Here is a 26,144-nt window from a genome sequence, read left to right on the forward strand (position 1 = left end):
AGAGTCTATTCAAACGAGTGTTGGGAAAACTTCTTAAAATGTAATAAAATCTAAGACTCTTAGGGGTTATTTTCTTTACCCATCTTGGGAAACCTTAAATGGTTCCATATAGACCTCTGCCATAGAAGGTTTCTCTTTATGATAATGTTATCACAAGGAAAACTTCATATGGAGGAGAAAATTGTGAGCAGCTCATAGCACTGAGCTCATATTTAAACAAACTGAAACTTTATCCTGGTCTAAAAGCCACAAGCAGCTGTACTCTGATTTCTCGGGCTCTTCTTGGCAGATACACAGCCGTTTTCATATTGAAGGGGAAGAACTGGGCAGTATGTTGAAGATGACAGTTATTCCTTAATACCTCTCCTGGTATTTTAAAGTGAAATGGGGATGGAGGTGGAGGGTAAAGGTCATTTGGCCATATCGGTTTATTTGAACTTGGATTAGAATGAACCGGCATTTAGGAGATCAATACTGTTGTCTAATGAACACATAGACATGATGTTAACATGCGCTTAATATGCACTACATTTTTCTAAACACTGTGCTAATGGGCAGGATTTATCCCTCTGTGCTAGGTTAATGTTACTCCATAACTCATAAAATGACATACCATTTTCATGGCCAGAGCGTTAGAAGACCACCTTTCAGAAGGTCAAGGTTCTCCTCCTGAAAGACATAAAGCTCCTCAGTCTGCAGAGAACTTATTGCAAGTGAAACATATACAGCAGAGAGCTGATGCGCCAGATGTTGAACGAAAGTCTACTGGGATGCCATATGCTTTAAATGTAGCACAGCAGCCTCTGTGCTTCAATCTCATTATATTTCCCGTTGGACTCAGTGGTTCAGTGTCATTGAGAAAACCACCGGCATTCCCCAGTAGCCATGCAATATCACTTTACAACACTTCTACTCTTGTGTCCTTTAGTTCTCAGCTGCTGCACAACCACACAAACAGGATTCATATGTTTAGCCAAAGTTGAAACGATGAAATATCTTTAACATGTCAGAATGCAGCTGTTACTATCCAACAGGTGATTATTTTCCTATAACAGCACGTCCTGAAATGTTTTTATCCTATTTTATCACAGCAGGTTTCTAACCATTTTTATCTATTTGTAGTTAAATTTAATGTTTTGGGATGTCTACAAAAATGTTGTGATGGCAGAAAACAAAATGCTAACACTGCAGACTCCTTCCATTACTATTAATAAAACCTCACCAAATCAGCCACATCCTCCTAATACCACTCATTTAAACTTAACCCATTTTTACATTTGTATCACTGTGGGCTGCATTCACCAATGGGCCTAAATATATTAAAAATATAAAATATGTAGATCTTATACCTTGGTTTTCATGGGTGCTATAATCGGGAAAAATATCACCCAGTTACAGTTATTTTAATTTCTTCATTTTGTTTCTAAACGCTGTAAGTGAACTGAAAAAAAATAAAAATGGTTGTGACTTTTTGTTGAACTGGAAACATTTTAGTGCTAAATGGAAAACGCTCATCTCTCGAATAACTTCCCATCCGGGGCGTTTTCATATCTCATTATTTTGTTCCCTTTATAGACTTCAGATTCACATCCATTTTGACCAAGGTCAGGCTGTTACTGGGGATAAATAAACCAATAAAGCTCTTGATCTAGAACTTTTAATCGATATGCTTACAAGTTTACCCTCAAAATGCACCTGAATTAATAGATAACTAATTTAGAGTCAATAATTGTCCAAGAATGGCCAGGTAATAAGATAATAAATATTTTGTTTGTGTCCGTGAGAGTGATTAAATGCTAATAAAACTCAACATGAAGTGTTTAATCACTTTTCCTTGCAGTGTACAGTATGAAGGGGAGGTTTATGCAGGAAACTTCATGAAGTACAGAGGCAGTAAACCCGCAACAACATGAATATGTATAAAGGCAATAAAAGGTCAATACATGCAGATAGAAATAAACAGATATGCAGCTAATTTAAAGGTGGGATGGTGCATGAGGTTTCTTGTCCACTATATGATTGATTTTAGTTTTATGAAACACAAAATCTTTAAAATGTTTAAATGGTTTGGGATTTTTTTTTGTTCAGCAAAAATATCATGTACATTCTTTCATTCAGAGTTCACCTGCTATATTTATGCTAGGAAGTAAACATAAATTAAAGATACATTTTAAATATAAATGTATGTTATAGTGAAGCTCAATTTGGAAATATCTAGCCAGTAGTCTTTATCAACCAAGCAGTGCCTTTGCCTTAACTGATTCATTTTAATGGGCTCAGAGCAGAGTGTGAGGGGTTACAGTTATTGTCATAGAAAAGCAGGGTTCTTGTGCAGACATAAAGCAGCTTTAAGCTGTATGATTTATTTGGCCCAATTTTATTTTATTTAGAAGAAAATCACACATCATAAAAAAACTGTAAACATAAAACAATGTAACATGGTCAATGTTGAATTTAGGGCGGTTTGAGTGTGACTACGATGCTCATATGAAAGCCACCAATAGTAGCACAGCATGAGATGACAAAAAAAACTCAGGGAATATCTGCAAACATGGTAATCACAATGCAAAAACAATAAAGTCATCTGCGTTTATTTTTGACTTCATCATCCATGAGCCTTGTTTGCAATGATTGGTGATATAGGATATTGGTCATTTTTTACTGTAGGTCTATTAGTATAGGATTGTTCAAATAACAAGTGCTAATCTTCAAACATTGCTGTAATCGCACCTTCAATTATAAACAGGTTAAATCTGTTGTTAAATCAGGATAAATTCCTAATTTTACAGAGTCTTAAAAAATCAGATAGTAGATTTGGAGATTCTGACAATTATGTAATTAGACAAGTTGATGCTGCAAAGCCAAATGCCCATTTTTTCCTTCCTACCTGTACGAACACTGCCTTGAAATCTTTGATTTTTAAGTTATTTTGTATGAAATTCCCATTCCTACTGTCACAGCAGTATGTACTGGAACCTCAGATTCTGATTGGTCAGATAGTGTTGATACATCTTTTTTCATAGCAGTTCTGACAAAGGTCCTGGTTGTGAAGGCATCTGTATATTAAATCCCCTTGTTCTAATGTATCTTATCTATAATAACAACACACTCTTAGGGATCTGTATGGAGGATAGGGCACATAATGTAAAGAATAATTAACAGCTTAATTAAATGTGAATGAAAATTTACATAAAGACTCGTTTCAATATGGAGATAGTCCAGAGCATTTATAGAGCATTTGAGAAAGGAGTCTCGAATTTCAGCACTATTTGTGGGCTTTTTGGTAACAAGCTTCATTGTTGTGTTTTATTATGTTTAAGAGGGAATAAATGTCTATAGCTGAAATAATATAAATAATAATGGGAAATACAATAGAACATTAGATGTAACTATAAACTATAAAAAAAGTGTGATGTGATCGTTCATTAATAAATATAAATTGTATGTATAAATGTAAAATGTTTTTGGTGGTTTAACTGGAATGAAGCGTGCAGTATCATTGGAAGGTCATTTACTTTGAGGTTATAGCACCCTGTTGTTGATTTTTTTATTTTTATATAACAGCATGAATGGATGTTTTATAGCTTATATACATTTATTAAACTTTGCAGTCTTGGAAAGTTCTGGATTGTTTTAATAAAGTGATGCATTTCTGATGCAAGTGATGCATTTCATTTTAGGTGCTCTTTGTGTTATAGATTTTTATTGTGAAACGTCTTAAACGTAGAGTCAGTAATTTGGGCATGAGTTAGTTAAGGTAACTTTCTGAAACACAGAATCCAAAAAGATGCAACCACTTTCTTCAGTGTTCACACCAAAGCCATGCTCTTAAACCTGCACACATCAGCTACAGCTACTGTAGTTCTGTGTTATAAACCTCTGAATGCAAATGCTAATTACCAGAAGGATTTCTGAACTGATAAACAAATAGAGAATCTTTCTTGTCCTCTGTTTGGATGTTTATGGTCTAAATCATGTGTTCTGTACTCCCACTCATACTTGAGCTCAAGCCACAAAGGAAAAGGAAAAATATAAAAGTTTTCTGTCTTAGAAGACATGTTTGTAGAAATGTAGAAATAGTTCATGCACACACAGAAATCTACTTTCTCCTTATGCTTTAGAAAGGTTATGGTTGTGTGGGGCACACTTTAAAAAAACTCACTTTCTAGTGTGTATTTACACCTTTTATTGTCCTCGCTCATTCAGACTACTAAGACACTGAAAGGGACTTTAAGGCACAGTCGAGCATGAATGAATGCTCTTTTTATTCCTGCGCTCTCAGTGTCTTGTTATTGCAGATTTGCTGATCCAGCATGAGACAGGGAAACGTCTGTGAAGCATTTTATCTGCAGATTCTTTTTCTGTAGCTAGGACAGCTGCCACCATCTCCCCCTTATTTGCCTTTAGGGAAAATTCAAGCCACCTTGTGTGGTGAAATACTCACCGAGTTCCCTTTAGCTTGGTGAAGTGAACAGTGGAGTTGTCACATGAGCAGCAGCTGTGTGAGTGTGTGTGTGTGTGTGTAGGGTGTAGCTCTTGTGCACAAGCACACACTGAACTTTGCTCTATTGGGAAGAAATGCAGTGAGTTATCTGCCAAGCCAGAGAGCTGTGTGTGAAAGTAAAGGAGCGGTGAAAAGAGAAGGGTTCTGGCTTTGGCTATAGCTTGCAGTTTGGTTGGACGGGAAACAAGGCGCCACTCGCTTACCCGACATTCTCATTCGATGCTGTTTGTTTTTAATTTATTTCTCAGTTCTTTTTCTTTTACTTGCTGGATCTTTTCATGTTGCTTATGTACCTGACAGCTGTGCTGGCATGTCACTGTCACTTTAATGTAGGATTCCATCTCATCCCTGTACTATCTCTCTCTCTCTCTCTCTCTCTCTCTCTCTCTCTCTCTCTCTCTCTCTCTCTCTCTCTCTCTCTCTCTCTCTCACACACACACACACACACACACACACACACACACACACACACACACACACACACACACACACACACACACACACACACACACACACACACACACAGACACCTCATACGATCCTTGTAAAGACCTTCCATTCCATAATTCTTAATAATTCTTTGCATATACCTAAACCTAATCCTAACCTAAGACAAAACTTTTGACTCATTTGATAAAAAATAAATAAATAAACATAAATAAAAGCTTAAACACATCCACATTCAAGTATGCATGCTCCATATTTTTGTTTGCATTGTTTTGCCAATCTGCCTGATATCTCTCACATTTATTGTCACAATGTTTTCACCAAGTGACCGCTTCAGCACTGGAGGATCAGGACATGAAGGACATAAAAACAAGCTCAGACATCGAGACAATGAGAGCTTCAGACCCCTTTTTCCTCTCTCTCTCTCTCTCTCTCTCTCTCTCTCTCTCTGTCTCTCTCTCTCTCTCTCTCTCTCTCTCTCTCTCTCTCTCTCTCTGTCTCTCTCTCTCTCTCTCTCTCTCTCTCTCTCTCTCTCTCTGCTACCTCACCTCCCTTCCTGCAAAAGAGCCCCTCTCTCTCACTGCCCCACCCCATCCCTTACACCATCTTTCCCTTTGTCTCCTGCTCTCATGTTTTTCTGCTCTGCAAGAGAGACTTAATCCTCCTCTGTGCTCCTGACACACACACATGCACACATGTAAAGATGCTGCGGAGGAACAGCCACGTTTACCAACACATCTGCTGCTCATTTGCAGCACCAGAGCCTCTGACAGGTTGTTGTGGTTCAGGTTGTTGATCATGTGTTATTACGATTCAGCTTTGTTTCACTTTGCATTCAATAGAAAGTAGATCAGGTCATTTACCACAGTCAGGTACCCACTTTATCAGTTATTGATAAGGCTATAAAGACACACTTTACTGAGAATGCTGGGTATCATCAGTGCCTTAAACCATAGACCACCTCAGTACATTTCTACTCAGAAAAGGAATTAAAGGAATTATTATTAAAGGAATAGTCTTAATCTTCACCTACCACACCTGCATCATGTGTGCACTTTCCATTTTTTCCAGTTTATCAAGTTTCTCCATACTGAGGAAAGGACAGACAACTTGTTTACATGAAACTCACATATTAAAGAAGTCTGAGGATAGTTATTGGGGAAGTCAATGTTTTTGTGCAGCACATATTTTTGTAGAACATTACCTCAGTTGAAAGTGTGTTTAAATTAAGCTCAAATTCAAACGGATGCTTAACTCGTGTTTTCCCAACAGCCCGTTCAGATTATTGGCATTACCAAAGTTCAGCCCATTTCAAAATGACATCTTTAGTAACACTGAGATAACTTCTTTAAAACAAGAACCTTTCATCAAGCCTTTATAAAATGGTAATAGAAAACGTATGATATACAAACGTGTATATGCTTCTGACTCATAGTATTAGTAAGGTAAAGGTTCAAATAAAGATATATTAGTAACCTAGTGTTTAGCTCGGCTATACTGAGGTCTGTGCTCACCAGTGTTGTATAAAGTACTAGAAAGCAATACTCAGTAAAAGTACAAGTATCGTAGTATAAAAAGACTAGAAGTGAAAGTTACCTTTCAGAATATTACTCAAGTAAAAGTCAAAGTATCTGATATTTACTGTACTTAAGTATCAAAAGTATTTTTCTGATATTAAATGTACTTAAGTATTTGAAGTAAAAGTAAAAAGTAAAATTTCAGTGATTCTAGGATTTCATAAGTGGACACCAAAATTTTATACTTGATGTAATGATGTCAGTCTTGAATCAAATCAGTTCATGCATGTGTGCATTCTCTACAAACAGTGTGTCCAATGAATGCAGTCATTAATAAAAAAATATTCACAAGACAAAGACCAAATCAATAAATGTTATTTTTATTTAGTATTGAATGGATTGTTTGCATTAATATTTTGTTTGTTTGGTAATAAGAATAGTGAAATTTCACTGCTTTTGGTTGCCGTCTTTGCGGCTTTCCGTCGATTAACGTTATAGATAAATTCCTCCAGCTCTGACTGCGCGTGCACGCTGTGCGTGCCTGTACTTCTCCGTAGAGCGTGCGGACATGTGTAATGAGATCTAGGAGCAGTGATTCGCCAAAACTCCCTTATTGCAGTCGCACACATTTCTTCTGATTTTATTTTGTAGTAACGAGTAACGAAGATGCTTAGTGGAAATATAACGGAGTAAAAGTATACATTTTATCTAGCAAATGTAGTGGAGTAAAAGTGAAAGTTTACATAAATTTAAATAGCGAAGTAAAGTACAGATACGTGAAATTTCTACTTAAGTACAGTAACGAAGTATTTGTACTCCGTTACATGACAAGACTGGTGCTCACGATCAGTTCTAGTCATAAAATTAAGTTTGTTTGCTATCATTACACATTTAAGCAGACAGAGATTCACTCTCAATGTTCTTTTAGTAAATAAAATTACAAATGATGCTTGTTTTTCTGGTCATAGCTGTGGCTAAAGTATTGAGACAGAAAAGGAATAAAAATCACCTAGACATAAATCCAATTAAAGGGGAAAGGATGAAGGTCATGAAAGCTACACTCTATCTTGTGAGCATGTGACTGATCTATCTGAATGATTAAAATATGAAAAGGCTGATTATTATTAACTAGCAGCACACTTCGACTTCTTACTAGATTATAATTGTTGCTTTGTACATATTTTCTGCGTTCAAGGATTTTCTTGTTAGCTTGTACATATAAAATATGTCCTAATAATAAACATAAGCAAGGAATGTGGATTATATAACTCAATGCAGTGCTCAGCACTGAGACTGCCATTAAGCGGTAGTCTTTTCTTATTTACAAGTGCATTCAGTTTATAGCTACTCATTGTGTCTAGGTTTAGATAAAAAACTTCAATTCTTAGTTGGCAGAAGTAGCTGTTTCATATCAGCCATGCTGACAATCAGTACTCCCTTCCTCATAGAGTGCATTAACTCTATGTTGAATCGTCTCTTATAACGATGGAAAAGGAATCATATGCTCATGTCCACAGGCTGGAATCGTTTTGTTGTTTCAGTTTCTGTTCTCAGACTGCTCTTCAATTTTACACTCTTCTTCCAAGTTTTACTATGCCCAGAAGAAACACTTTGTGTCAGGAGTGTGAGGTATAAAACACAACTCACCACTCACAACCCATACAACCAGTTTGAGAGTACTGTATTCCTGTAGGTTGAGGTGATAGGTTCTTTGTCTTACCTTAAGACACTGAGGAGTTCATGATCTTAGATAGAGGCCATAATGCCCCTTCCCCCGATGGCTTCTTCTGGTGAAGGGCGAGTGTTTTTTATGAGCCACTTTCTATTCCCTACAGGGCCGTGTGGAGTGTACCTCCCCTTCTCTCTCCATCATGGAGATGACTCTTTAGGGGTTAAGGGGAGGATGGGAGGGAAAAGGGTTTTATATCTATCGTGTGGTAAAAGAGAGCGTATGGGGTGCTGAAGACTATGTGATGAGACACGGCTATTCACAAGACAGACAGAAGGACATTGATGTATATTCCATTCCTTACTTAGGAAGGAGGTAATACTGTATGTCCAAAAAAACAGCACATGCTGACATCTATCGCATGGTTGTTAAAAGACTGTAGAAATCCAGTCAAGCAGGCATAGGGTGTCACTGGGTCAGCTCCATTATGCACTTGGCCGCTTCAGAGCTTGTAATATCTTGCTCGGCTTTTTTCTTTGTTCACACCGCCAGCATGCTTTTCTCTCTCGTCCTTAGAAGCACAAGCAGTGCTTAGAGTAAAAAATTCTGCGTATTACCATTGCTTATTAAACTGGACAAATGCATTCTTTGTCTCAGAATACCTCATAGAGCGAGCTGTACCATGGCCCACTTCATCAAAGCTGCTTCTGTGTGGTGATGCAAGTCAGGTGAAAAACTGACAAGTAGGTCGACAAATACATTGGGTGTACTTCAGTTCAATCTAGGTTCATTTGAATAGTACATTTAAGAGTGAATATTGCCAAAATTAATGGCAAAATATTTTTCAAAATGAGCTGATGCAAATATCACATATTTTTGATATAAAACCGAATGATGCTATAATAAAAAATAAAATCATTTAACATCATCAGAACACTAAACTTTTGGCTGCTGTCACTATATATTGAATTGCTGTTTTGGTGAAAACATTGTGACAAACATTCAACAGACTACCGTTTTTGCATAACATGTAAGTAGAGGAGATTGTGAAAACAGTATTACAAAAAAAAAACCATCTGCCACCAACAGCCAAAAAACCCAAAATGGTTTATAATAGATAAACATATCTAATTTGCTGGTTATATCTTGCCCCTGAAAAATTCAAACACCAAAGCGAGATTGTAACGCTTGTGTCTGATTGTAGTGTTAGGCAAAATGTTTTTTTATAACAGCAGCTCCGACGGCTGTAGTGTCATCTGTAATTTAAATCAGATTTATTTCATCTTTTCATTCTAATACTGTATTGTTTCTTTAGTAATAACTCATTGACAGGGAATTGCATGACTCATATAATCTAACCCTAATAATATATTTTTATTATTAAAATGATCTTATTTAACACAAAAATACATGACATTAAGTAAACACATTAACAAATTATAAACAATAAAACTTTTATTCTTAAGGATTAACACATTTTTGTTTTGCTGTTTTAATCCAGAGCCATCAGCATTCAATATACCTGCTGAAATACCCATGTTGTTATTAACATGCTAATTTCATTAAATACCCGGTGAAGGTAAAATCACTGACTGAATTAAACTCACTGTTTCACTGATTTGTAACTGTCAGGAAAAATGTGCCCTTTTATTTGTTTCTCTTTTCTGTATTCATGCTAATGCTAATTTGACTTAAAATTCAAGTGATTGATTATTTACCTAGACAGGATATTTCATTGTAGCCTATTTAGAATGGTTAAAATAGATAGATATTAGATATTAGAATTTATATGGACTGATTAGCTCTAAATATATTGTTGGACTTAATAGATATAACTGTCGAAAAAGGTTTACCTACAAAATGTCTTTTTTATGCTGTCACATATTGATCACTTTACAGTATATGTGCCATATGTTTGTGTTTTTCACGTTTTATCTCCCTACGAGACTTCATCTGTTCAACCGTTCAACACAGAGTGATCCTTGTCAGGAAGCCATATTGTCCCTGTTCTTTCTCGAGTGTGAGCTCACTGTGGGGAAATAAGACTAGGACTTTCTGTTTTGTGCCACATTGGGAATGTATTATTCAGCTTCACGTCATAGAGGACAGTACAAGAAAGGGGTTAAACGCAAAAGAAAAAACGACAGCATGCTTTGTGGGTAGAGCTATAAATAGAAGACGCTCAGTCAAAATAAGGTTGTGTTTTGTCTATATGCAGACTAGATTGTAAACACAGGAATTGAACGCTAAAGTGAATTTATTGGTTTGACTCAGCCTTTTTCTTAAACTTTTAGCCTCACAGTTTGTCTTTACTAGTTACTTCACTCTGTGTGTTTTGATGAAAGAGGCAGTCTTTGGCATGTTGTCAATCCTTGAGACCACCAGTAAGTCACCAGTTTTCACATGATGACTGATAATAACCTCAGATCATGGCTACATGCCAGCAGATTAGTGTTAGGTGAAGAAAGAGGAAGCACAAAGCGAAGCCTCCAAACCTTGCTTCATGCTTGAACATGTGAAGCCTGCAGTAATGTACGTTAATCAGTGATGCATGCATTAATCTGTGCTTTAACCAGGCCTGTAGAGGCGAGTGATATTCTTCTATTCTCTGGATTAATTATTCTCCCCATGGAGCCATTTGCTAGTCCAGATTCAAGCTGGTTTGGAATAATGTTACCTCACTACTTAATAGGGAAGAATAGTGATGCCTTGATGTGGTTCTTTTATGGTAGTTACAATGTTATATGAGACTTTTAGTGCAGTGTCTTTCATCATCTAATGCACATAGGGGAAAGGAGCACTAACACATACCACAGAAATGGATTAAATTCTCACACTGGGGAGTGGCTCATATGCTCCTGTGGGAGGTGTAATCATGTGGTCTTCTCTGGGAGACATGAAGTTTGATCCCCAGGGACCTAGATAGCCAAGAACTACAGTGTGAATGGCTCCACTGGAAGGGTAGTCTAGAAGCCATAGGTGTTAGATATTAATAATATCATGCTATAAACATTGTTTAGGGAGAATGTAGTATGAAAATGAATACCATACAACTATTGAGGCATGTATACTTTAATGAATCATCCCAAATTACACATTAAGAAATAGTTTAGGAGTTTAGTTTAGGATGCTCTCTTAGGAGTCTAACCACATAACTGTTGATTTCATCAAGAATGGTGAAAGTTTTGCCCCAGTATTTGAGACAAACATCAAACACTGATTCTCCAAATGTCTATGTCTAAACGCTCTGATATGTGCTCAATTTAACCAGCTGAGGTGTCAGAAAAAGGCCTGATGAAGCTACTGTCTCGTATACCAAGCAGTGTAGTATTGGAAATAAACCTAATCATCCATGAAGCCGTGTGATGCTGATCTTCATTGCAAAGTTCCTTGGGAATCCCTGCATTTAGAAATCTAACATCAGTTACCACATAGTGTGCATAAAACATTCTTCATGCACTCCTTAATGTTAAAAAGAAAAAAAATCAGTACATGTGACAATTATGCACAAGGTGATTTCTTCAAATCAGCACCTATAACAATCATCTTCAAACCAGTTTCATGTTAAAGTGACACATGAATGTGTTTTTCTGCAGGCAGAGGAGAAAAATAAACCTGGGTTAGAAATAAAGCATTGAAATGCAACTCTCTGCAATTTCTCAATTGTCTGCACAGGAGGTTTGCAACAAGTAACATTTTAAGGCAATTTCATCAGCTGCCTTTGTAGCTTTTCTTTACCTGTGACGTTTTTGTTTTTACAGGTTGACAGATTTCTACTAGAATGTTGATTTGCAGCACTTTTGCTTTCATGAGTAACTCTGCTGGCTATTTTGTCATTCACTTCTATGTCACTTCTGCCAGTGAGCAAACTGTTGGGAAAGCAGCAGTACACATGGTTGTTGGTGAAATATACAGAAGGGTCAGGGCTTTTCACTCCGCTGCAAGAAAGCTTTGTTCCCCCATGCAAGAAGTTCCTCAAAATGAACTCACACATCCACATATGTGCATGCTGTGAAAAAAAAATAAAGCTGGGAATTATTGCACAGTAAACTTTTGTCCTCTGACATTCCTGTTGTATAATAAAACACCCCGTGATGTTCTCACATGCCAGAAATAGAGTATAGATCTTATCTGTGCTTCATGTTTAGATTGATGACTATCTGATTATTCACTTTAGTGAAGAAGGTTAAACTGGTTGCACAAAGTGAAGTGGGTTAAAGGGCATGCAAGTGGTAAACAACGCATTACTTGCACAAGACAACTGTGTTTCTACAACAACCTTTTCATTCAAGACCAAATCAAATCGATATTGACAACACAAATGAATTCACTTTGTGTGATTTCACACAATAAGATCAATAAAAATATTATTTTAGTAGTTATCTGATTTTGGCAATACTACAATATCTTTCATTTGGATTATGAACATATTTAAATTTTAGGAAATCTGATAGACACCTGGATTTTAATAGATATTAATAGGTTAAGAATTCTTAATAGGTTAAGAATAGATGTGTTTATTAAAAACCTGAACCAACTTGTTACCAACTCACTATTGGACTTCTCAGTGCTGATATCATAAACACGTGATTAAACCAAGTCACTATTATGCATTGTCAGATTTACAATTTACATTTTTTATATTACTGATGGCTCAGGCTTTAGCTCAGGTCTTTAACCAAAGATCCAGTTTAGTTTTTACTGGTTGGCGGTTTTGCTAGTTGTATAGATGTTCTGAATAGAAATTGTATCACTGGTCAAATTCTTGCTGCAGTTTTCTGACTTACATGCAAACAAACTCAGGCTTTCATTTATTAAGATCCTAAATAAGAAGTACTATTTTGTGTGTGCAGTCAGATTAATTGTGTGTACAGCGAGTGAGACTGCTGTGTCTGATTTTCCAAGAATAATTAGGTGAATGACATCACATACAACATTGGAGGAGGACACCGTATGTAAATGAGGTGTTGCATGCTTTTTGTTTTCAGTAGCCATGAACTTGGAAAAAGAAACTCCTTGAAGAGAGAGAGAGAGGGAGAGAGAGAGAGAGAGAGGGGGAGAGAGAGAGAGAGAAACATCCATTGCATTTTCATTTTAACCAAACACAATTCTTTTTTGTGGTTTAGCTCATGCATAAGATGCGATCCTTTGTAGTATTTGTTAGTCAATCAGTATGCCTATGTTTGGTGGGTGGTAACGTTATATTTTTTAGTCTATACAACTAGCACATATTCCTATGCACATACTATTCCTATGCACATACTACCTGCCATAGCTTTTTTTATTGTCGTACATATACGTGCATATATATCTGGACATTTTGCACTCCTTGTAGATGCTAAATGGCAATTTGTTGTCATGTACCTGCACTATGCAATGACAATAATGTTGCATAAGTCTGTCTGTCTGTCTGTCTGTCTGTCTGTCTGTGTGTCTGTCTGTCCGTCTGTCCTTAAACACACTAACATTTATTAATGTTCAAGGTTTTTCATATGCATAATATTCCTTATACACTGAAATTTGCACATTCTTAATGTGGGTGCTGTAGAAAATTAGGGATGAATATCAAATAAGGAAACAATAATAAGTTGTGGAATAAGTTGTGAAAGTGATAGAGCAGGCTCTCATGTGATGTATCCATATTTCAGCTGTTCAAATTGTGACATTTTACTTGACACATACTTTATTGGTAATATTCTTAATATACACAGACCTTAAAAAAATGTACGTGACCACATTTTCCTGAAAGATGTCAGACTTTTCCATTGCAACAGGTGCACGTTTGTGGCAATTTGCTCTTTATAGGCCATGTGCTGTGTGTAATTTATAGTTGTTTGAACATGCACGGCTCTATCATTTTGTTATAAGTGAAGACCTTAAGGCAGGAGGCAAAATGTGTCTCATTATTCAGGAGGAAATGAGCTTCATAGCTCACTGACTATAAGAAGCCTCCTGCTTGCTGTTTTTTTTTCTCGTTCTCAACACTCTGAACAGATGTAGTCAGAGTTTTAGGGGAATTCCCGTTGCCTGTTGAGCTGCTAGAAAAACATTCTAGATATTATTTTAAGCAAATGGCAAGTTAAATTTGATTTTTTAGAAATGAATGTGCTTTTATTACATAATCTGGATTGGGTTTGAAGAAGCTGTGAATGATGTGATCTTAAATTCCACCACAGGGACTATCCATCACAGTATAACTATCTCAGTCACATACTGTAGTAGTTTAAATGGAGCTACTGTATGATGTGGATGTTGTTTTATAATATTCTGACAAGTTCGCTCAGGCCTAATCTCGGTTGATGAAACTTATTATCGTATTCATTTTTTTGTGCAGTGAATCATTGCTATAACCATGTTAAAGAGGCAACAGGTGATGGATTAATGATCCTGTATATAGGACAAAAGAGAAGTGCAGTGGAGTGAATCTGTAACCCAATCAGTTGTTGTGGTTATTTCTCCCAAGTGTTGCGTTTGATACCGAAGCCACGTCTCTGGCACGATGGCATTGAGGTTCCGCACTCTTCAAACAGTCCCTTCAAGACAAAGGACCAGATGTCTATGAATGCAGTGATGAAGGGGGGATTGCATTACCACAGCCGCCAAAACACCCATTTGTCTTATGCGTTTGGATGGTAAAGAAAGTTGACTCTTCTGTCCAGAGATTTACAGCAGATGTCAGCAGCCTGTTTGACTGGCTAGTTTCCATCTTACCCATTCACCCATTTAACCCCACATTAAAACCCACCCAGTAATCCTCACATCACATCCATTTTTGGCTGGGATATTAAAATTTACGCTGAAACCCACCCACACTCAGCTGTCCCGGTTTATCTAAAACGCACCTCCGCTTAGTCTTCCTGGAACTTTGCCATTTAGCCCCACACCAAAACCCTTTCCTACTTAACCATCATGCCAAAAACCCACCCACTCTTAGCCTCCTATTTTACCCCTACAACAAAAAACAGCCTATTCTCAGTCTCCTACTGTATGTTACCCCATGCCAAAAACCCATTTAATCATAAACATAATTTATGTGTCCTTCTAAGCTGAGGCCCTGGAATGGTTAGAAATACATTTTGGGGGATGGGAAAAGGGGTGTTTTGAAACTGAAAATGCCAAATACCCACTCACACTTACAATGCCAATTTACCCCCTCTTCGAAACCCCAAATTTAGCCTGCCCGTTTACCTCAATTTACAAATGGCTCACACTTACCCTGTCAGTTTATCACTATTTTAGTAGCACACCCACATTTAGCATGCCTATTTAATGTCATACAAATATCCCATGTTTATCCTCCTCATCTGACCTTAGAAGAAGAACTTATTACCCACAAACTTGTCCCTTTTGCCCCACAACTGAAATTCACTCACACTTCAGCCAGCATTATAGACAACAAACAAAATGATATTCGAAGCAAATGTAGAAGATGCATTGGTTTAAAAAATAAATTTCAGCATTGGATCCAGCTTGATCAGCATTACAGATGGTTTTGTTTAATATTTTAAATTATTTTAGTTTTGCAGACCATACATTTTTTTTTAATATCTGCTGAGCACCAAAGCAACATACTAGTGTTTTAATCGCCACTTTTTCTAGTTACTTTACATACGTCTTGCTAGAAATGCTTACTTTGTTGAAAATTCAAACAATTTAACAAAGACCTTGGGATTGCTTAAACATTTTGATCAAATACCAGTTTTCTTTCCAAATCTATCCATCGGTTCGATGCAATTGCTTTCTATTATCTGTCATCAGCTGCTGATAATCACACATTTGACCCAAAACCCACCCATGCTTGGAGAAATGCAGAGCTTAGCGCATTGCATTTTCCAAAAGGTGGTGCTGTGTTTGTAACAGGAGCCATGTCTCTGGCTCAGTGGCACTGATGGTTCAAAGAAACCCTTAAAGTCAAAGAGCCAAATCAGTGTGGGCACTAAAGGAGGTTCGATTGCCCATAACCCCTGACCCCCACTATTCCCCAATCCACCCATACATACTAAGCCTGCTGTAAATAAGGAAAGGCACTGTGTTGGATCACCGTACACACAGAAGCCCTCAGGAGACTTATTTTTAGGTCTGGGTCATTTTTACCTCTTGTTAATTTATTAGAAGGGAGAGAACAATATTAGTGTACTTTCTGTAACATTGTCATGTAATCAGAGACTGAAGGAGGATTGATGTGTCTGTCACTTTGTATAGAATTTCAGCCTATTAAAAGGATGTTTTATGACCCATATTACATATTACAAAAAAAGACTTCAAATTTCTTGCCATTTAGGTCTCATTGTGTAGAGCATTAGAGAACATATTTAACATGGTACTTTGTGTTTTAGTTAAATCAGTTACATTCACGCTTGCTCTCTACATATTTTAATTACAATCTCATGAGTACAGGCCTGTGGTGTTTCTATGGTTTGTAAAAGGCACTAACGATGTGATTTGAGGCCTTAAATTGCAGTTTTGCAGAGTAGCAATACATCAGTGCTTAATTACACTGGTTCTAATGTGTTTGTTGAAAATGTATAATTTTTCACTAGCACTCGGGGTATTAGTGGGTTAATTAGATACTGTTCAGGGACATCTCTGTGGCATTATCTCAGGAATCTGTCATGCTGAGATGCTCTGCACTGTGCTCACTGTAACTTTCCAAGGTGACCAGGACGTAATCAGTAGAATGGTGGCCTTGGGAAAAGGAGAGGCTGTTTGTGCTGATTTATACCACAGCTGTAATAATGTTGTTTCCATCATTCCAATGGCATTAATTATAGAGGTTGAGAAATTTGTCAGTCTGAGCCTGTGGTCTTTTTGTTTCGCTCCTGAATTTGGTATTGGGATTGTCTTTGTGTGCTGTTGGCTCAGGTGTTCACATGAGGGAGGTGAAGCAATTGATTTCATTCTGCACACATGAATGCATTCCATTTACCTTCATTTGATAATGATTTACAAACCTTTCACCAGAGACTTTACCAACTTCAGACCGGATCCTAAATATGTGACTGGGACATCTGCTTCAGGTCCTTGTTCTTTGTTCTACATGTACACCAGTGTGACTTTTAGACTAGATCCATAAATGGTTTACTGCAAGAAATGATCATAATAACAATGTTTCTGTGGCAGAGCATTTCACTGTCCATCATAACAATAACTGTTCAGAAAAGGAGCCTCACAGGATGCAAAACAATGGTGGAAATGAGTTTTTGGTTGTTTTTTTGTTTGTTTAACAGGAAATCGGAGGAGGAGGTAGACATGGACAAAGTGACTGCAGCCATGGTGCTAACTAGTCTTTCCACAAGTCCTCTAGTGCGCAGTCCTCCAGTTAAAGTTAGCGGTAAGTCTATGGTGCTGTTCTAAATTCTTCTCATCTGCTCTGCCTTTTTCATACAGCAGCAACAGAGATAAAAGCACTGTGTGGTTTTCTCTCAGCAGTTTCCTGTTGTTTGCTCTTATATAGCTTTGACACTGAACTGAAGTTGACCCCTCTGCATGACTTAGCTTCTACTTTTACCTTTTGCTGTGTTAATATTGTTGTGTAGGACTTTATTGGGAAACACAGTAGTTTCTTGACATTATTTTTATTATTACAAAAAGCAGTATGTCTTACAAACATGTATATAATACACATGACCATAAGTATGTGGACAGCTGACAATTTTTTTGTATGTTTTTTCCACCCAAAACTGTTGCTACAAAGTTTGTAGCATACAAATGTTTAGGATGTCCTTGTATATTGTAACATTACACTTTCCCTTCACTGGAACTAAGATCCACAAACCTGTTTTGCTTCAGCACACAATGCAGGCTCCATTAAGACATGGTTTGCCACGTTTGGACTGAAAGAACTTGAGTGTCCAGCACAGAGCCTTGGCAATCAACCCCACTTTCACCAATAGCAAACCAGACCTGCTCCCTTGACATCAGGGTCTGATCTCACTAAAGCTCTTGTGGCTGAATGAACACAAATCCCCACAACCCCACTGCTACATCTAGTGGAAAGCCTGAAGGTTATTATAACAGTAATGGGGAACTAAATCTGGAAGGCAGATTAATGGCAGTGTTATGGTCAGATGTCCACATATCTTAAGCCATGTAGTGTATCATTCCACTCTTACCCTTTTGTTATCTCCAGGGATAAGTGATGCATTTATTCTGTGTAAATGTCTGCATTGCAAATATCAGAGTAAATAATTTTTGTAATATATAATACTGTAACTGATAAACATGCTAAAATAATACAGGTAATAAATGGTGCTCTATTATTAGTATCAAAATAGACTGCAAGTGACTTGACAATTTCTATTAAGAAATAAAGATTTACTTCAGGACACTGTCATCCATCATAATGGCTGTAATGTGGCAAATTTACAATTATTAAAAAATATACAATTATTAAACCATCAGAATTAGATTGAAGTATAAATATTCATCAGAAAGTTACATGATGCATCATTACATTGTTATTAGTCCAAGCAAAATTAAGAACATAATTAGATTTTGATAGAAGATTCATAAAAAAAAGCGATTGTATTCTAAGTGATTCTGATTTCAAATATGAAGAAAAACAATAAGTGTGAAGCTTTAGTTGCTTTGGACCAAGCCCTGACCTGCTCTCTTCCTGCAGAGGGTCTGAATGGCTCATGGAAGGATGGAGGCTTCACTCCATCTAGTTACAGCAGCAGTGGCTTCTGGAGCTGGAGTGCTCCTAGTGACCAGTCCAACCCCTCCACTCCATCTCCTCCACTCTCAGCCGACAGTTTCAGACCGTTCCGTATGTCCAGCCTCAGTGGGCCACAGGACGACACACTGGACGAGCAGGACACAAGCAGTCTGCTGTTTGATGAGCCAATTCCCCGAAAACGCAAGGTCAGCTCTCATGTCCTAATGTACTTAATTTCAACTGAGACCAGTTGTTTCACTGTCAGTAAGGAACGAAACATGATTGTTTTCCTATAGCAGCATGTCCTGAAGTGTTTTACTCCTCTTATACTACATCTTATACTATCAACTGATTAATTTTCATCAAATTAGTTCCAGTTATCACTTACATTCCTTATCTTATCACTTTCTCTTAAAGTTGATGTGACAGAAATTTATCATGTTACCAATTACCCATGAAGCATAGCATTCTGAAGACTTAAAGAAAAAGCTCACTAAGTGCTGAAACTAAAGACTTAATTCTTAAATAAATGTCTGCTACCAGAAAACATAATAACATTGACAATTATTCTCGTTAAATGACACGTTTAAACTGTTTTTTTATTAGAATTAGATCATGTAGATAACTTGCAATATATCTCTCTGTGAATTAGCTGTTACTAGTACAGAAAACCAGTGTGTCTTGACTAATCAGAATCAAGTATTCACCAGTGTTGTGGTTTAAAATGTTATTGTTGTTCTTGTAATGGAGCTAAGTGTTTGTGTGTGAGTATGTGTGTGTGCGTGTTATGCACAAAGAGCCTACCTCCTCAGTATAGTGTGGTGAAGTGAGAGCTACATCTCTGTGTTTGAGCCCATGTTAATGGTGGGTGACTGTAACCCCACATCCTGTGTTTGCTGCTGTTTTCGTCAATGTGTGAAGTTCTCATCGCATCCACCTCATCGAGTCTCAAGTGAAGTGGTTTAAAATGCAGTGTGAAGCAGCAATGTGCACCACACACATACAGAGATGTATTCAGTGATAGCCGAGTGAGAATGTTGCTCGCTCCCTTCTTCTCCCACTCTCATCTACTTTATCTCCCTATTCTGCACACAGACAGAAAGCTTGCAGGAATTAATGCCTCTTTTATCTGCACCATTGTCCCGGTGTCTTATCACACGCGCCGGATTTTAGGACAGCATCAGTGCTGGTGTTTGTCATATCCATGCTGTCATTATCTTCTAACAATCCAGTCATCTGTCCTCCTTAATTACACAGGAACCATGCATACAAGTGGCTGGTGTTAAAATAAATGATTGTAATAACCTTTCTTTTTAACATTGAAGCCATTTACAGTTTTAACCAGATCAATAATGCCCCCAAGCCAAAGTGGGGCCCAGGGACTCCCTGGGGTCTATGAAGAATAGCCATGGGGTCTGTGATTTATTTTTATTTGTTACAGCAGTGGTATTACAACTCAGTATTATCAAGATTATTCTATTCATTACTGAGTGTTTATTTTTTGTAATTATTGGGCTCATTTTCATTTGCTCTTTATTGATGCACTCTGTTTGACTTGCATTATGATGATTTGGTAATATTTTGCTATTATTCTCACCTCACCCCATCAACCTGATACTTATTTGACTCATATGATGCAATTTTGCCTTTTGTTGTATTCATTTGACTTGATTTGACTGATTTGACTCATATTTTACTATTATGCTGATTTACATATATTATTCTTATTCGACTAATATTTGATTTCACTAATATTTTATTATTATACTGACCTATAACACTGATATACTGATTTTTCCTATCTACCTGATATGACTCGTATTATCCTGATTTAGTTGATTGTTAGCATATCTACAAAATATGGTTTGTCTTCCCGTGAATCAAAAATCTTCAAGTGAAGATTTTTATATGTTTATTAGTTAGCAAAGCAAATGTTAACAATTTAGCAACAGCAAAAACTTGTTTTAAAAGTAATATATATACTATAATATTAACAACAATTACTATATTACAATTATACTGTATATACTGTACTATATATTATTATTATTATTAATAATAATAATAATAATAATAATAATAAAATACATAAATCAATTACATTTATTTAAAATAATTAGTTACAAAAGTGAGGAATGTTATCAGTCTCATGACAGAACTTTTAGGAATGTTTTGGTATTTTTAATAATTTGTATCACTGTGGGTTTGTCTCTGTGAAAATCATTTGAATGTGACAACTCTGATCTCTGTAAACCAGCATCACTGGAACATGGGGGCTGGAGTTTTAGAGCAAACCACATCATTTGTGTATGTCCTGGTTATTTTTGGTGTTATGAATCTTGGTGTATAAATAATTTTCACTGCGAAATAGAAAGTTTGTTATTAGAATGGATCTCTATGACATTTACTGCAAAATACCACAAAACTCCTGCAGTCGTGCAATGTAAAAAAAAAAATCATCCATATGTACAGAAGTAGTCTGAGCTGTCAGATTTTCAAAGCTATACTGCAAAAAACCCACACACAAAATGAAAACATCTTCAATATCTAATAACTTTGCTAATAGATATTAAGAAAAGAAGACTAGCAACAATTACAATAATAATAAAAAAAAAATAATAATAATAATAATAATAATAATAATAGTAACAATAATTATAATAATACTCTTATTATTATATTCATATTATTATTATCATTATTATTAATAATCATAAGCATAATAATAATTATTATCATTATTAGTATACTTATAATATTAGCAACAATTACTATATTACAATTATTGTTCCTAGTCCTGTTTACTAATTTTTTAATCATCTTTGAAATGGTGGGAGATACTCCAGCTTTTTTTTATAGGAATAAATGCTTGAAAGATGACAGATTCCTTTGTAAATATGTCTAGAAAGTAGGTAAATACTAATTTAATAAAACATAAGGTCATCTATATTCAAGATGTTTTCACCGTGTGATTTTTTTTTTTATTTCTTTTTATTTTTTGCAGCGTATTATAATTAGTAAATGTGTTTTGGTTGTTTTCGGTGGTTAATTGAATGTTGGCTTTTGGCAGTGGGACTTGCCTTGTTATTGTTCATGCTCTCAGAGGACACGGTTTGCTTTTTGTAGCAGACTACAACAAAGACCTCCTTATGGAAATTAAATGAGTGCTTTGACAAAATAAACACACAACCCCATATATAACAACAGACAGCCAGGTGGAGAAATGTGTTAGAACATGGAATAAATCCAGACAGGACATACTGCTATTGGAAAATAATCAACAATGACTTGCAAAGTTGTTGTTACTGTTTATGCCATGAAGCTGATTATTTTTATGTCATGTCCTAAAGTGTTTTATTCTTCTGTTACCACAGAAATATGCTAATTACACTGATTATTTTTTATTAAAGGAGGCCAAATCATGCTAGTATTTATCCATGACATACTTGTTATTCATTAGCGTTGTTGTCTGCACTTCTGATGGCTAATGGAAGACAAGTATGATAAAGTATTTCATTTTCCTCTGGCTGTCATGACTTTGTTAAGCCTAGCATGCAAAGGAGGAGCAGAATGGGTTAGTGGTGTCACTGTGCACTTGTGTTTCAAACAGAACTCCATGAAGGTGATGTTTAAGTGTCTGTGGAAGAACTGCGGCAAGGTGCTGAGTACTGCAGCGGGGATCCAGAGACACATCCGCACCGTACACCTTGGGTAAGAACATTAGATGGCCAGTAGAGCTCTGTTTGTGATTATACTACATAAAATCTTGAAACCTGAAACTATAGACTTCTGCTAGGTAACTAAACATCTTTCAAATTTGCCATTGAATACAGGAATATCACGAATATTCAAATAGCATTCAAACTGGTTTATAGACCAGTTCTATGACAAATATGCTGTACACAAACACAGAAATTTCCTTATCAGCATGTAAAACACTACCAGAAAAAAACATACGCTTCTTTTGTCGAGCAGTACCTTATATAGTTTAATAACAAGATGTACAAATTAAACTCAGCACTATGTTACTCAATCAATGTTCTCTCAGGAGAGAATCTAACTTGCTTTCAGACTCTATTTCCAAAAGACAAAGCACATTGTAGTGAAGAGAAACAACTAGATAAACAGTCCATGATCTGAGCATGATCCATGATCTGAGCACACAGTTTATTTCCACTCATATGAAATATCACTCACTTAAAAGTGACATGTTTAACATTCTTTAGCAACGGACATACACAGTCACATTGTTATCCCCCCAGCCCCCCCCCCACGCCCCCCAACCCCAGAGTTTTACATAAAGGCAATATTTTATTGCTTTAATCAGATATGCCTATTATCACAAGCATGATACACACAGACACATGCAGGGCTGCACATGATAAAAAATAAGAATTCACACATTTAACTTTAACCTAGTTTGTCAAAACATAGTAGACTATTAGCAGAAGATTATTTTGATGTTTCTAGAGATTTGGTGAAGAATGAACTGGGAGGATCAATGCACTGGCCAATTTCTGCTTTAACACACACTGAGGCTTAGTGGATAATTACAGAAACCTTTTATGAGTTCAGTCAGGTGTGTTAGCACAGGGAGCTGGAGTAATGATGGGTAAGGAAAATTTAATTATATCAACCCACAGCTCTCATCCTGTAGAATAATGATACTGAAAATGTTGGAGCCAAAGGTCACTTTTGGAAAATATTGGAGGGTAAAAATTAATTTATATAATAGAAAACAGCCCCTTAAGTACCTCAGAAAATATGTGCACATTTACCTCCAGACAAAGACATTGTATTAACATTTCAGTGAAAGTTTAGTGGGTTCAACCTGAACACTCTAGAACTATAAAATCATAAGGAATAAAGATTCTTGAATATTTCTACTCAGCGAGGCATGAGGTCCACTTACCAGAACCGTCAGACTGACTGCTCCTCAATGGTGCAACTTCCAGTTCTGACAGCAGAATCTTCACCAAAACCAGCTAAAGGCCGAGCTGTTCTGTGAATATTTAACTAACTTATTCCCTTTCCCAAAAAACGCTCTTATACCTCTACTCTTTGTGCTTTGCTCCTCTAGCACTCGATTAATTCTGCTTGATATATTGCTTTTTGGTTTTTTTTGGGTTTTTCTGATTTGAATTATGCTTTGGATAAAAGCATCTGCTAAATTAATGAATTAATACAAATGTAGGCATAATCGAGGAGCTGATAAACCTGTAACATTTTATTTTATTGGAAAAATCTAGATGTAACAGGAGAAAAAGAATTAGGATCACTCAAGTCACTCGAATCAAACAACATGGATTTTTCGTACAGCTGATCCTAATTAATATCAACTATATAAGATAAAGGCTTGTGGTCCAGGCTTAGGGTAACTTACAGTAACTCTATTATATTACATAGATTGTTTTTAAAGAGCTGTATGAACACAAAAGTCTGAGCTGCCCACATCTCCATTATGTGGTGATGTGACTGTAATAAGAACAGCCAGAACTGAATTTCTCAAAAGCATCATAACACAATTGTTTTTTAAATAGCACAGCAAGCAACACATTAAAGACTCTCTGGATTGGTTAAAATGATCTTGACTTCATGATCCTAGGAAACTAGGTTAAGAGCCCATTCCCATCAGGAAAGAAATGTTTCCTCACAGGATAAAGATGATCAGTCAGAAGAACTTTTTTCAGTTTTAGTAAACCTTTGCTCTTAAGGGACAAGCGAACCCAAATCATTCTAGACAAACAAAGACACTGGTTTATACTTTGATTTGTCACCTGTCTGTATGTAAACTATCAAGATACAACCGAACATATTAAAATGTGAATTGAGCAATAAAGTTTGTTATATGGGCATAAAACATAAGGCACCACATGGTGCAGTTTCAAAACCTAATTTAGTTTTAATATTCCTATAGCACATTGACTGTCAGATGGTTTAATGGACATTATAAGTGCTTTATGTTATACTCAAGGCACATGAGAGATTTTCTTTAGTCGTAATGAAATACTCTGCACATTACACAGCATTTGTAATTGTGTTTGCATACAGTTCCTGTTAAACTGACACTAATTTGCAAATAATTCATGAAGGAAAGTGCAGTTCTGCTTCTCAGAGCAATTAGAGCAATGCAGCCAACTGAATCAGTATGTTAATGGGATGGTGTCACAGTCTTATACTGTTTTTTCCCCTGCCCCCAGGCGGAACTGTGACTCGGAGTGCAGTGATGGAGAAGAGGATTTCTATTACACTGAGATTAAGCTAAATACAGACTCGGTGGCTGACGGGCTGAGCAGTCTGTCCCCTGCATCTCCTTCTGTTCTGTCTCCTCCACCTGCCACCGAACACAGACGAACCGAAACCTCCAGCATCACCAGCGGAGTCAAAAGCGAGATCAGCAGCTCCACCCCTCTCAGTCGCTCCGCCCCCAGTGCACTGTACCTAGTGCATGCTGACCACGCCTACCAGGTACCACCCACTCACATTTCTAAACATTTATCAGTTTAAACTTTTGAAGTGTAAGTACTGGAAAAGATTAGTAAGTTAATGAGAGATTTAGGTTTATTGACCAAGATGACATTGACATGCCACAGCACAGAAATTCCATTCACATCAACCTCAACCTCGAATCTGACATTCTCTCCTGTAGTCTTATGTATCTCTTGAGTAGTTTTCTTGAAAACAGAAAAAGTGAAAAGATGTGCTTAAAAAGTTCTGGAATTTCATTTTCAATGTGTATGAATGCATTTTAATTAAACACATATTATTAAGCTATTGATGAGACTTTCACATAAGTCACAGCAAATTAACTACTGCATTTTGTCATCAGTGGGCTACAGTAGAGCATTTGGATGATAGTTTTTTGGCCTTTTTATGTCTTGAGCAAAAAATAAAGCTTAAATTTGAAATTTAAGTGACTCGAATCATTTGAGTTTTCTCAGTTAAGTGAATCTTTCAGATTCATTTATTTGTTCATTCAGATGTCTGTACAGCCTGATAACGCTACAATTTAAAACGAACAGCAAACAGCTTGAGACGTGTATAACCATTTGTTGTTTTTTTTCATGTGCTTGTATATCTTTGTATTTCCAAAATTCTACATATCTTTCACACCCAGCCTGTTGAACTGATGAACTGATGCACCGGACATGACTCGCTGTGAACCCGAATTAACCCGAACAAGACTTATTATACTCACTGATTAAACTGATCTGACAAAGGCGTAATCCTCGGTCATGACCGAAAAGCTTCACTGACTTAGCTGGTTTAGATGTAGGTCCTTGCACAATTCCTGTGAAAAACACCACCAGATAAACATTTCATGTTGAAATTATTCCACTGATAATGTTT

At 36.6% G+C, this 26,144-nt stretch overlaps 1 protein-coding gene across 4 annotated transcripts in view; it reads left to right on the forward strand.

Moving 5' to 3' along the window:
- Positions 1–26,144, forward strand: part of znf704 (zinc finger protein 704) — a 53,089-nt gene that overhangs the window by 14,539 nt on the left and 12,406 nt on the right. For all 4 annotated transcript variants that reach the window (XM_047808026.1, XM_047808025.1, XM_027175763.2 and 1 more), the window contains exons 3-6: positions 17,365–17,468; positions 18,759–19,000; positions 22,405–22,505; positions 24,995–25,262. In XM_047808026.1, the coding sequence (XP_047663982.1) occupies positions 17,365–17,468; positions 18,759–19,000; positions 22,405–22,505; positions 24,995–25,262 (715 nt within the window). The remainder of the gene's footprint in view (positions 1–17,364; positions 17,469–18,758; positions 19,001–22,404; positions 22,506–24,994; positions 25,263–26,144) is intronic.

This window comes from Tachysurus fulvidraco, chromosome 24, assembly GCF_022655615.1.
Source record: "Tachysurus fulvidraco isolate hzauxx_2018 chromosome 24, HZAU_PFXX_2.0, whole genome shotgun sequence".
NCBI classification, from domain to species: Eukaryota; Metazoa; Chordata; class Actinopteri; order Siluriformes; family Bagridae; genus Tachysurus; species Tachysurus fulvidraco.